Source organism: Capsicum annuum, unplaced genomic scaffold (assembly GCF_002878395.1).
Source record: "Capsicum annuum cultivar UCD-10X-F1 unplaced genomic scaffold, UCD10Xv1.1 ctg3595, whole genome shotgun sequence".
In the NCBI taxonomy this organism is placed as follows: domain Eukaryota; kingdom Viridiplantae; phylum Streptophyta; class Magnoliopsida; order Solanales; family Solanaceae; genus Capsicum; species Capsicum annuum.
Window position 1 is genome coordinate 1,186,901 of NW_025842902.1, and position 11,072 is coordinate 1,197,972.

The following is an 11,072-nucleotide window of genomic DNA, read 5'->3' on the forward strand; positions in this document are numbered from 1 at the left end:
TATATTCTCCATTGCCTCAGCTGTGGGCAAGCCTTTGGTGGTGGATATGGCCATAAAGAACCACACTAGGCCAAACCTTTGGTGGTGGATATAGCCACAAAGAACCATACTAGGCCAAGCTATACACGAGTGAAGATAGAGGTGGATCTAGTTGCTAAGACGCCACACAAAATTAAAATCAATGAAGAAGATGATGTTACTGGAAATATAAAGTCCAAATGGATCCAAATCCAATTTAACGACAAACCTAAGTAATGTAAAGAGTGTTGTTTACAAGGTCATGATGAGGACTCATGCTGGGATATTCATCCAGAGTTATTTAAACAAAAGCAACAGGAAAAAAAAGCACAAGACAATAATGATGAAGGTATGCAAGGAAAGCACTATGCTAATGTTAATGCAGATTCAGAGAAGGAGAACAATCCATGGAGGCTAAGAAAAAACAAGTATAAAAAGGATCAATATGGTCACATTCTAGGAGAAGTGAAGGATACAGAGGAGTCTATAGAAATATCAAATGCGTTTGATGTACTTGATCAACAGGACAAAGTGAAGGAAAATATAGTAGCTGGCAATGCAAAAGAGTAGGAGAGCACCAATGATTAGGTCAATAAAAATTTTGGGAAGACATATATAGTAGGAACAAAAGATCAGGTCAATAAGGACATAGTTGATGAATCACAACAACAGACAAAGGAAGAGAGAAAAAGAGTCAGAAAGTAGATAATACTAATGTCCAAAGCTCAGATGGTAAGAGTGCAGATCCAAATAAAACTCCAGAAGAAGAGGGGAATCAGAATGAGTCAAGAGAGTTGATGTTGGTACAAAACAATAATTCTCAGGAACAAATTCTAGAGATCTTGTACCTCTTGCTATGGAAGTGAGTAACATAATAGAAGTAGTTAATACTAAACATTAGGATATAGATAAGGATGACTTAATTGATAATGTTGAGGAGGTGGCAAAGGAAGGAGATTTGTCGCCTAATCAGACTAAGCCATTGAGGAAAAAGCATGGTAAAAGGAACAAAAAAAGTAAAGACATCAGTAATAGTATAATTCAGACAAAGAGTCAAACAACTGATTTACTCTCAAAATGAATGCTTTAATATAGAATATAAGGGCTATTAACACTCAGAAGGCTTTTATAAGGTTAATAACAATGCACAAAAGGTACTATTTTGGTTTCATAGGTCTTATGGAACCATTTTAGGAGGGGCATAATATTGAGGTATATAAGAGAAGATTGGGAATAGAGTATGCAGTAGTCAATATATCATGAAAGATATGGGCATTCATAGAAGCAACAATGGAGTATACCATAGTTATGAGGAACATCAACTCACACTAAGACTAGAGAATCAATAGGCAGGAACGGTGGTGATAGTCATATGAGTAAATGCCAGATGTAATCAAATGGAGAGAATTATGCTTTGGAATTATTTAAGGAATTTGAGTAGTAATATAAATGATCCATGGATAGTAGGAGGGGATTTTAATGTAATAAGGCATGCAGAAGAGAAACTTATAGGTTTACCTGTGACTTTTGAAGAATCAGAGGACTTTAGCCACTGCATAGCAACTGTAATCTGGATAAAATTGCTTTTAAAGGGAGTAAGTTTACATGGTGGAAGGAAGAGTAGATGAATAATGTATATTTAAAAGATTGGATAGAGTACTTGCTAATAACAAGCTACAAGAGTTATTCCCTGTAATGGAGGTGGACAATTTACCAAGGAGTGGTTTTGATCATGCTCCCATGTTACTTTATTGCAATACTAATCAGGAGAATCTGATAAAACTATTTAGGTTCCTTAATTTTTGGCTTAAGAAAGAATCTTGTATGGAGGTTATTAAGCAGAACTGGAAAGTTGAATCTTATGGTAATCCATTCATTGTTTTCATCAGAAACTAAAGAGGACCAAAGATGCATTAACTAAGTGGAGTAAACAAACTTTTGGAAATCTTTTCCAAGAGATAACTACTCTTGAGGAGATAATAAAGATAAGGGAGAAGTAGTTTGAAGAGAGGGGAGAATAGGGCATTCTTATTTAAGACACAGGCTGAGCTGATAGTGTAGTTGAAAAGAGAGAAAGATTACTGGAAATAGAAAGCTAGTTTTCAGTGGTTTAAAGATGGAGAGTAGAAAATAATTTTTTTTATGCTATTGTAAAGAAAAGAAGATCTAGACTAAGGATTAATAGAATTCAGAGTGAGGAAGGGGAATGGTTGGAACATAAGGATGAAATTGCTGAAGCTGCTGTATTGTTCTATCATAATTAGTTTATGTTCATAATTTTTCAATATTGGATGCATTACCTACTGTGGTAACAGATGAAAAAAATACTGGTAAAAGTACCAACATTGGAGAAAGTAAAGGCTGCAGTGATGAGACTGAATAGAAACAATGCTGAAGGTCCAGATTGTATAACTGGTGCTTTCTTTCAGGATGCTTGGGAAATAATAGCTACTGATCTTCATCAAATGGTTATAGACTTTTTCTGTGGATATGAAATCCCAAGGTTCATTACACATACAAATTTGGTGCTGATTCCTAAAAAGCTAATTGTTAGTAGTTTTTTAGACTTAAGATCAATATCACTTACTAATTCTGTGAATAAAATCTTCTCAAGGATTATTCATGAAAGACTTAAGTGTATGTTGCCAGATATAGTATCTGAGGAACAAGCTGGATTTTTTCATGGAAGAAGTATAGCTGAGAATATTTTGGTAGTACAGGAAATAGTTTCTGAAATCAGAAAAAGAGGGAAACCGCCAAATATGGTCATAAAATTGGATATGATGAAAGCTTACGATAGGGTGGAGTGGGTTTTTTTTTTTGACTAAAGTATTAAAAAAGATCGGGTTCTGTGAACAACTTATAGATATGGTATTCAGGCTACTGTCAAATAATTGGTATTCTTTATTGATTAATGGACAGCCTAAAGAATTCTTTAAATCTTCTAGAGGGCTGAAACAAGGGGATCCTCTGTCTCCTACTTTGTTTATCATTGTAGCAGAAGTGCTTTCAAGAAGTCTAAAAGAATTATTGACTTTGAAGAACTTTAAATTGTTTGGCATGCCTAGAGGAAGTCCTAAGCTGAACCATTTTGCCTTTGCAAATGATATGAATATCATGTGTAAAGCAGAGTTAGGGACTTTACAACTATTGAAAACTACTTTGGAGAAATATGAGTTAGTGTCAGGGCAGAGAATTATCAAGGAGAAGAGTGCTTTATATTTTCATGACAATATGTCTAATGGAGCAGTTATTCTGGCAAAAGTGGCTACAGGAATACTTAGGAAGGATTTCCCTTTTAATTATCTTGGATGTCCAGTGTTTTATAAGAGGAAGAAGAAGTAGTACTACCAATTGATCATGAATAGGATTAGTTACAAACTACAATCTTGGAAGGGAAGACTCTTATATTATGGGAGGAGTATGCCCATACATTGCTTGTCCGTCATGAATCCATGTAAGAATGTTATAAATGCTCTTAAAAAATATTTTGCAAAATTTTTTTTGATGTAGTAATGTGGAAGGAAAAGGTAGACAATGGGTGGCTTGGTCTAAGATGTGTGTACCAGAAGAGGAAGGAGGTCTTGGGTTTAGGAGTCTACATGATGTATCAACAACACTATTCTGTAAACTTTGGTGGAACTTCAGAACTAAGAGGTCTATATGGAGTGAGTATATGATGAATAAGTATTGCAACAAATTACATCTTAAAGAAGTTATGTGGAAAACTGGAGATGGTACCCAAGTTTGGAAGAAGATGATACAGGTGAGGGATCTTATTAATCATTTGATTTTTTGGAGGATAATTAGAGTGGACTAGGTAATTTATATTCGATTATGGAGGTAAGCAGTGAATGGGATGATAGCACTTAGAGAGTAAGGGATTTTATAAAGGATGGGCATTGGGATGTACATAAGCTAAAATAATTATTTTCAGAAGACATGGTGGATCATATAACTTAGAAGGTAAATGTTCCTCAGAATGAAGTGCAATAAGATAAGGCAGTATAGACACTGGAGACAAGGGGGAATTTTAGTGTCAAATAAGCATGGCACTATGTCAAGCATAGAGAGAGTCCTAATGAATTATACAAGAAGGTGTGGATAAAATGTGTACCTTTCAAAATAAGTTTCTTCATGTGGAGAATATGTAAAGGGAAGATTTCAGTTGATGCTACTATTAGGAGATAGGGAGTGAAAGGTCCATCTATGTGTTGGTATTTCTAGAATCCAACACAGGAGACAGTGGCTCATGTGCTACTGAGGTGTGATTTTGCTAACAGGACTTAGTCCTATTTTTCTTCTTTTACAAGAATTAATATACAGGGGTTGAGTCTGAGAAATGTAATATATACATGGTGGAATACAAATGTGAAGCCAAGGAAAAAAATTTATTATAGACCACTGCTAGCTATTATAATATTAGAGCTTTGGAGAAGAAGGAATGCACTGAAGTATGAAAGAAAGGAAGGGAGAGTACACAGGATGATAATGAATGTTACAAAGGATTTGAGGATATTATTAAGGCGAGAAAGCCTGCATTAGAATTCTAAGGAGATTGGCCAACCATTATGCATCAATTCAGTCAGCTAAAACCTAGAATTAAGGTTATATGTGTGTTATGGAAGACACCAAAACCTGGATAGGTAAAGTACAATACAAATGGTGTTTCACAATGCAATCCAAGAAGAAGTTATTGGAGATTTTTCCTAAGAGATGAGTAGGGATATCTATTGTATGCAGCAGGAGCAACTATTGAGGATACTACTAGAATAGAAGTAGAAACAGTTGCTATTTTGAATGCAGCTAAACATTACAGTAAATCTGTACAAGATAGAGTAATCATACAGACTGACTCTCTAGCAATGAAGAAGATTCTCAACAAGAAGTGAAAAATAACATGGAAAATAAAAGATATAATAATGGAAACATAGAGATTAATTGAAAGAAAGCAGATGCAGATAGGTCATTCATACAGAGAGGATAATCAGCTAGCAGACTACTTAGCTAACATGGAAGTGGATCATAATTCATTCACATATACAATATTTCATCAACTTCCTAGCACAACTAGAAGGATTATGAACAGTGATAAGTATCAGTCATCTTATCTAAGGCTAGCAGTTACACATTATTCTACAGACTGGATAGGCTAGTAAAGTTCTTTTACATTTTTATGTACATTCTAAGATAGGGAACAAAAAAAGGGAAATACTACTTAGCCTAAGTAACCAGCCATCAAAAAGGTCTCTCAGTAGATCAGGGGTCCATGGTCAGATTGTCAACACATGGAATTTCAGTTCTTGGCATCATCTAGTTACCAGTGGGTCCGAGCATTTCTTTATCTCCCTTTAATCCATAACTGGTTAACAAGAGATATGCTAATTTACAAAGCAATTAGCAAATTTAACTAAAAAAAGTAAAAATTTCACCAGGAATGATAACCAGGCCTAAGCGGACTAGACCCTATTTTTGTGTACCAAAAAGCTTTTCACACACCTTAGTCCCAGAGATCTCAGCTGGTATAGAAAGAAAGATGGAGTTAAGCATGAGCAAGGTAACTTAAAAGGAGCAAAAGGGGAGGAAACAACTTACTCTTGAAGTTGGAGAAGCATTCACATAGCTGTACCAAAAAATGGAATTTGTTACCCAAAGAAGGAGCATTTCAAGCTGGAGATTGATGAAGAAAGCCATAGAAAAGGGAGATGAGGCAGAGAGGGCTATTGTGAGCTGATCTTAGCTCATTTAATAAACCCTACATATTTATTAAATATTTTGTGAAGGGTCGGGTCACGGGTTTGTCCTATCTGGTTCTTTTTGTCTTTTGGTGTTGTTTAGGATGGGTTGGCCTATTCATGTATTGATACTTTGATTATTAATAAAATATAAATTAAACAAAAAAGGACAACTATGAGTGTAGATTCACTTGTGTTGTGTTCAAGGATTGGAAACATTCGTGCTTGGGGATATTGGCCTCCCTCTTGTGTCTATGTAAGAGTGTTGGTGTTATTATTACATGTATTAAGGGTTTTGGTGTATGATGAATAACTTATTTCTTAGTGTTTTCTAATAATCTATGTCGCACTACCTATCTTTTATTCTTGTAATCGTGTAGTTGTGTTTGTTCTTGTAATCTTGTGTTCTTTGTGTTCATCTTGTTCATCACATATTGTTGCTATTTTGGTGTTGTTATAGATGTTGTTATCTTGTCATCCTTGTGCCTTTCTCGGCTTGAAACTTGGTTTTACAAGCTCTCGGCTTTTGTGTGTTATAACTTAGTTTGTGTTGGCTATTTTTGGTGCATTCCAAGTTTGATTTTTATCATTTGGTATCATAGTTTGTTGTTGATTTTGTTCCAACAAAATCAATCTTAGGCTTATTAATTGAAAAATAAAAATAAAAAGAAAAAGAGAGTAGTGTTCTTGAGTTTGTTTTTGGCCGAGAGAGTTTATTGCTCTTGTTGTGTCTCTTTGGCCAAAACATTGAGTCTAGATCTAGGAGTCATTTTGTTTGTTTTGTTGTTTCTAGTGTTATCTTCTTTATCTCTAACACTAAAGAAGTCTAGATCTAATTTTGAGCTTATGTTGTTGATGTTGTTGTTGTGGACAAAGTGTGGCCACGTGTGATGTTGTTGTTCTAAGCTTCGAAGTGTGGATATTGTTGTTGTTCTTGATGTTCTTTACCACATTCAAAACTTGTTAAAAATAAAATGAACTTTAGATCTAAAAAGGTAAAATAAAAAAAGTTTAGTACTTGATAGTCTTGAAAGACTTTACAACTACCAAAGACTTATCAATCACTTCTCAACCACCTTCCATGATTTAAGGGCCATGTTTTAAGGAGAAGTACAAGAAAGTCAAGTCTTGAAATTTGAATTGAAAAAGGTCTCCAAAAATTATATTTCCCTCCTTTTAACCAAATTCCTTCATTCCAATTTATAAATTGGTCAAGACTTGGAAATCAGAAAATCAAAACTTGATAAAAAAACCGCAACTAATAGTGGACTGCCACGTCACCTATTTACTATTCACACATTAAATTTTGAGCTCAAATTTCATATTTCTTAGTTTCTTTTTCTTGTTCCTTAGTTTCTTTTGTTGATTCTAATACTAATTGATAAGCTAGTAGTCATCTACTAGATTGTAAGTTAGTTTTGAGTCCGCTTGTTCGTGTTTGCATTATTTGTGTGCCTTTTGTCATTTTGAATCATTGTAACTTATTCGCTCAAGTACGACAAGATTTATTTGAGTTTCAAACCAAAATCTATTTCGGTCAATAGTAGACTTTACTCCTCAATCTCCTCACGGGTTCTTAGCCGGCTTACAACACTTGTGAAACTACCTGTGAGGCAATCATAGTGTGCGAGTGTGGTGAGGCTATTTTGAGATAAGTATTTTGTTATTTTGTTTATTTTTATCTTGTCATAGGTATCATGGGCCATAATAATTCCAATGCCACGTTTGATAGCTACAATGACAGTTGTGAAGATATCAAACAACACCTTGAAAAGCTACGCCAATTGATACCCACACTTATCCTACCAAAATCAATTCCTCTTTTCCAAGAACCTTGTAATGAGAGCTTCCCAAAGAAAGAAGTGGGCTGCCATAACCCGCACCAAGGTGAAGGCTGTAGCCCATGTAAGCTACAAGGTAAGACGTTATCTCCTACATTCCTATAAATGTTGAATCTTGTAATGTGGCTAGTATTAGTCAAATGGATATAGATGCTATTTTACCTAGTATAGAAGTACATGATTCTTTGAACATAATGTGTGATGAAATCTTGGCTATTAGCTTTGTTCCTAGAGATCATGTGACTAGAAATGATGAGAGTATTGACATATGTCTTTTTGAGGATGGACTTTTGGGTCGTAACTCCTTCCCCTTGAAATGTAGTCCTCTCTTAAAGATAAATGCCTTGTGTGATTGTGAGAATGGCACTATAGTGAAAGAAAAGAGTAGCCTCGGCTTGTGTCCTTGTCTACTTCTACCATTTGATCCCGGTGCCATCTTAGGGTATGGAAGGAGTAGTCTCGGTTTTTGTTCCTTAGTTCTTAATATTTATCCTAGACACTTCCTTTGTGATGTTGTACCAAAGATTTTCATGATTAACACAAATGATTATTGGTTGTACTGTAAGTGTGTACCACCGTGGCATGATAATGCTATTTATTTATTTTTCTAACTCTAACCCTCATGCCATGAGGATGTGTGCTTGTTTCCCTTCTATTTGATTTTGTAAGGTATGGATTAGAGGTCGAATCCTTTTCAAGAAGAGGAGGATAATACGGGCACGACCACGAAGATGGACGTATGTGAGAGTTTATCGAACCCAAGACTTGAAGTGTGCAAGTGAAGTGTGAAGAAGGGCTTGGAACATATCCAAGCCGTCCCTATATTGCACTCCAAGGGCGCCTATTTGGCACTCTTTATTAAAGGGTCCGTTTGGTCATTTTAACTCTTATTTGTAATATACTATAATAGAATATTTTAGGATTTTGTTCATTAGATTTTGATGATATTGAGAGTTGTATAACACTTTGAAACATTTCTCTCTTGTGAGAAAGGCCCATTGGTCAAAACTAGGGCAACTACAAGTGTGGATTCACTTGTGTTATGTTCAAGGCTTGGAAATGTTGGTGCTTGGGGAGGTTGACGTCCCTCTTGTGTCTACGTAAGAGTGTTGGTGTTATTATTACATGTATTAAGGCTTTTGGTGTTTGATACACACCTTAGTTCTTAGTGTTTTGTAATAATCTATGTCACATTACCTATCTTTCATTCTTTTAATCGTGTAGTAGTGTTTGTTCTTGTAATCTTGTGTTCTTTGTGTTTATCTTGTTAATCACATATTGTTGCTGTTTTGGTGTTGTTGCAGACGTTATCTTGTCATCCTTGTGCCTTTCTTGGCTTGGAACTTGGTTCTACAAGCTCTCGACTTTTGTGTGTTGTAACTTAGTTTGTGTTGGCTGTTTTTGGTACATTCCAAGTTTGATTTGTGTCAAGACGAGCCCAACATCTATTCTATATTAATATTATAATAATAATCATATCAATTAATGTGACATCTTTTGAATTTTGAAATCTAAATAAATTTATTTTTCAGAGTTATTTTTGCATATATTCTTAAAATATTTAAAATAATTAATTATTGTGATTTATTATTCAAATATATAATTTTTTTTCAAAAATTTAATTCACGATCAAAATTAACCTCTATAGATGTATAAGTTAATAAAAAGTGTGAAAAGCAAAATTCGATGAGCCTATATTACTCCCTCCGTCCCAAATTATGTGTCGCCATTTTCATTTTGGTCCGTCCCAAAAAGAATGTCGCCTTTCCTTATTTGGTATGTTTTTAAAGACACAATTACAATTTTACCCTTAGTGGTCCCACTTGATTTTAAATACTATTACCCTTTTTTATTTGTTTTTTTCAATTAAAAGTGGTCCCACTTGATTTTAAATACTACTACTCCTTTCTTTAAGAAGCGTAATTTTGTAACTTTAACAAAGTCAATACTTGTTTCTTAAATATCGTGTCTGGTCAAATGGCGACACATAATTTGGGACGAAGGGAGTACTATTTTTCAAATAACATGGGCTCAGTATATGTTATTTTTTGGTCTCAATTTATGCGACACATATAGAATTTAGATAATTAATCATATTTTAATATGTTTTTAGATATTTTAATCGGTTAACTATTGTAATTTATAATATTCTTTATGTAATTTTCAAATAATAGATGTTACTCTCCTTATTCAAACCTTTGTGGCGTTGATAGTCAATTATATTTTTAAAATGATTTAAGTTTTTAATTATTGTGATTTATAATACTTTTGTTCTATTCCAATTTAAGCGGCATTAATATAATTTCGAGAGTAAACCAAATATTTGATATCTTTTAATTTTTTTAACTTGTTAATTATTGTAATTTATAGTATGTTTTACGTAATTTTTTGAAATATATAACAATTTAATTCTTTTTAGATATTTTAAACTGTTAACTATTGTAATTTATAATACTTTTTAGGTAATTTTCAAATAATATATGTTACTCTTGTAGGCGATGAAATTTCATTAAATTTAAATCAGTGCGAAATTGGATTATATTAAATTCAAAATATATTAGTTTCAAATAAATATTGTGGGTTAATATAATTGGATTAATTATTTAAGTCCAAACATGTTTGGATATAAATAAAGTTCGATCTTTATTGGGCTAGTCCATGACTACAAATGATGAGCCTACATTTCTAAGCCCAAGATATTGTCATATTTTAGAGGTCCAAAATAAGCGCCACATGTCAAATGATATGGCATGCCCAGCCAAGTGAAGGAGCCAATAGGGCCATGCCACATGTCAAAATGATGCAGCAGGCCTAGTGAAATCAAAAGCCCATAAAAGGCACCACGTCACTTGAATCTGATTGATCAAAGGAAGTCCATATTGATCATGACTCTTCCTTTACCACAACTATAAATAGGGGTCTTATAATTCAGAAATGGACACCCAAAACTCTAACAAGAAGCAAGAGAAAGCTCGTGGATCAAACACCGTAATTTTTCTACAAAGCTCAAGCATTCAAATCAAGTTCATCAAGATTCAAGATCAGGACCGCAATATTCAAGAACAAGCTCAAAAGCACTTTAATTCAAGCACAAGTCAAGATCAAGTCCTTCAAATCAACAAATCATGTTCAAATTCAAGATCAAGTTAGAAACCCTTGAATTTATATTTGAAAAGGCAAATTAAAGGATTCATAGAGATTGTAACACTCACATATTGAAATTAATAAATTAATTTTTGTAATATTTTCTTGTCTTGATTATTAATTTTGGTCTTGAAATTTTATTGTTCAACAAATTCTGGCACGCCTAGTGGTACAATATCTACCTCTCATCTCAACTTTTCTAACTTCAAAGTTCAATAATACTGAAATAACTTCTAAGAAGGTCAACTCTCAATGAAATGCTTGCAAGGCTACTGAGTCAAAGTTCTCTTCTAAAGTAAAAAGCATCCTTGGTGTTACTTTTGAAAGCTTAGGA

At 33.9% G+C, this 11,072-nt stretch overlaps 1 protein-coding gene across 1 annotated transcript; it reads left to right on the forward strand.

The window, feature by feature from the left end:
• Positions 1-1,415: 1,415 nt before the first annotated feature.
• Positions 1,416-3,363, forward strand: LOC107852346. The gene is made up of 4 exons (XM_016697410.2): positions 1,416-1,613; positions 2,334-2,521; positions 2,633-2,828; positions 2,941-3,363. Exons 1-4 carry the CDS (start codon positions 1,416-1,418, stop codon positions 3,361-3,363), a joined length of 1,005 nt encoding a protein of 334 aa, XP_016552896.2.
• Positions 3,364-11,072: the final 7,709 nt, after the last annotated feature.

What these genes read in the sequence shown, in the direction of transcription:
- LOC107852346 (XM_016697410.2), top strand. Translation starts at nt 1,416, where the DNA reads ATGGAGAGAATTATGCTTTGGAATTATTTAAGGAATTTGAGTAGTAAT. An exon ending in TAAAATTGCTTTTAAAGGGA is followed by an intron (nt 1,614 to 2,333) that starts GTAAGTTTACAT and finishes CTGTGGTAACAG; the next exon opens with ATGAAAAAAATACTGGTAAA. An exon ending in CTTACGATAGGGTGGAGTGG is followed by an intron (nt 2,829 to 2,940) that starts GTTTTTTTTTTT and finishes ATTAATGGACAG; the next exon opens with CCTAAAGAATTCTTTAAATC.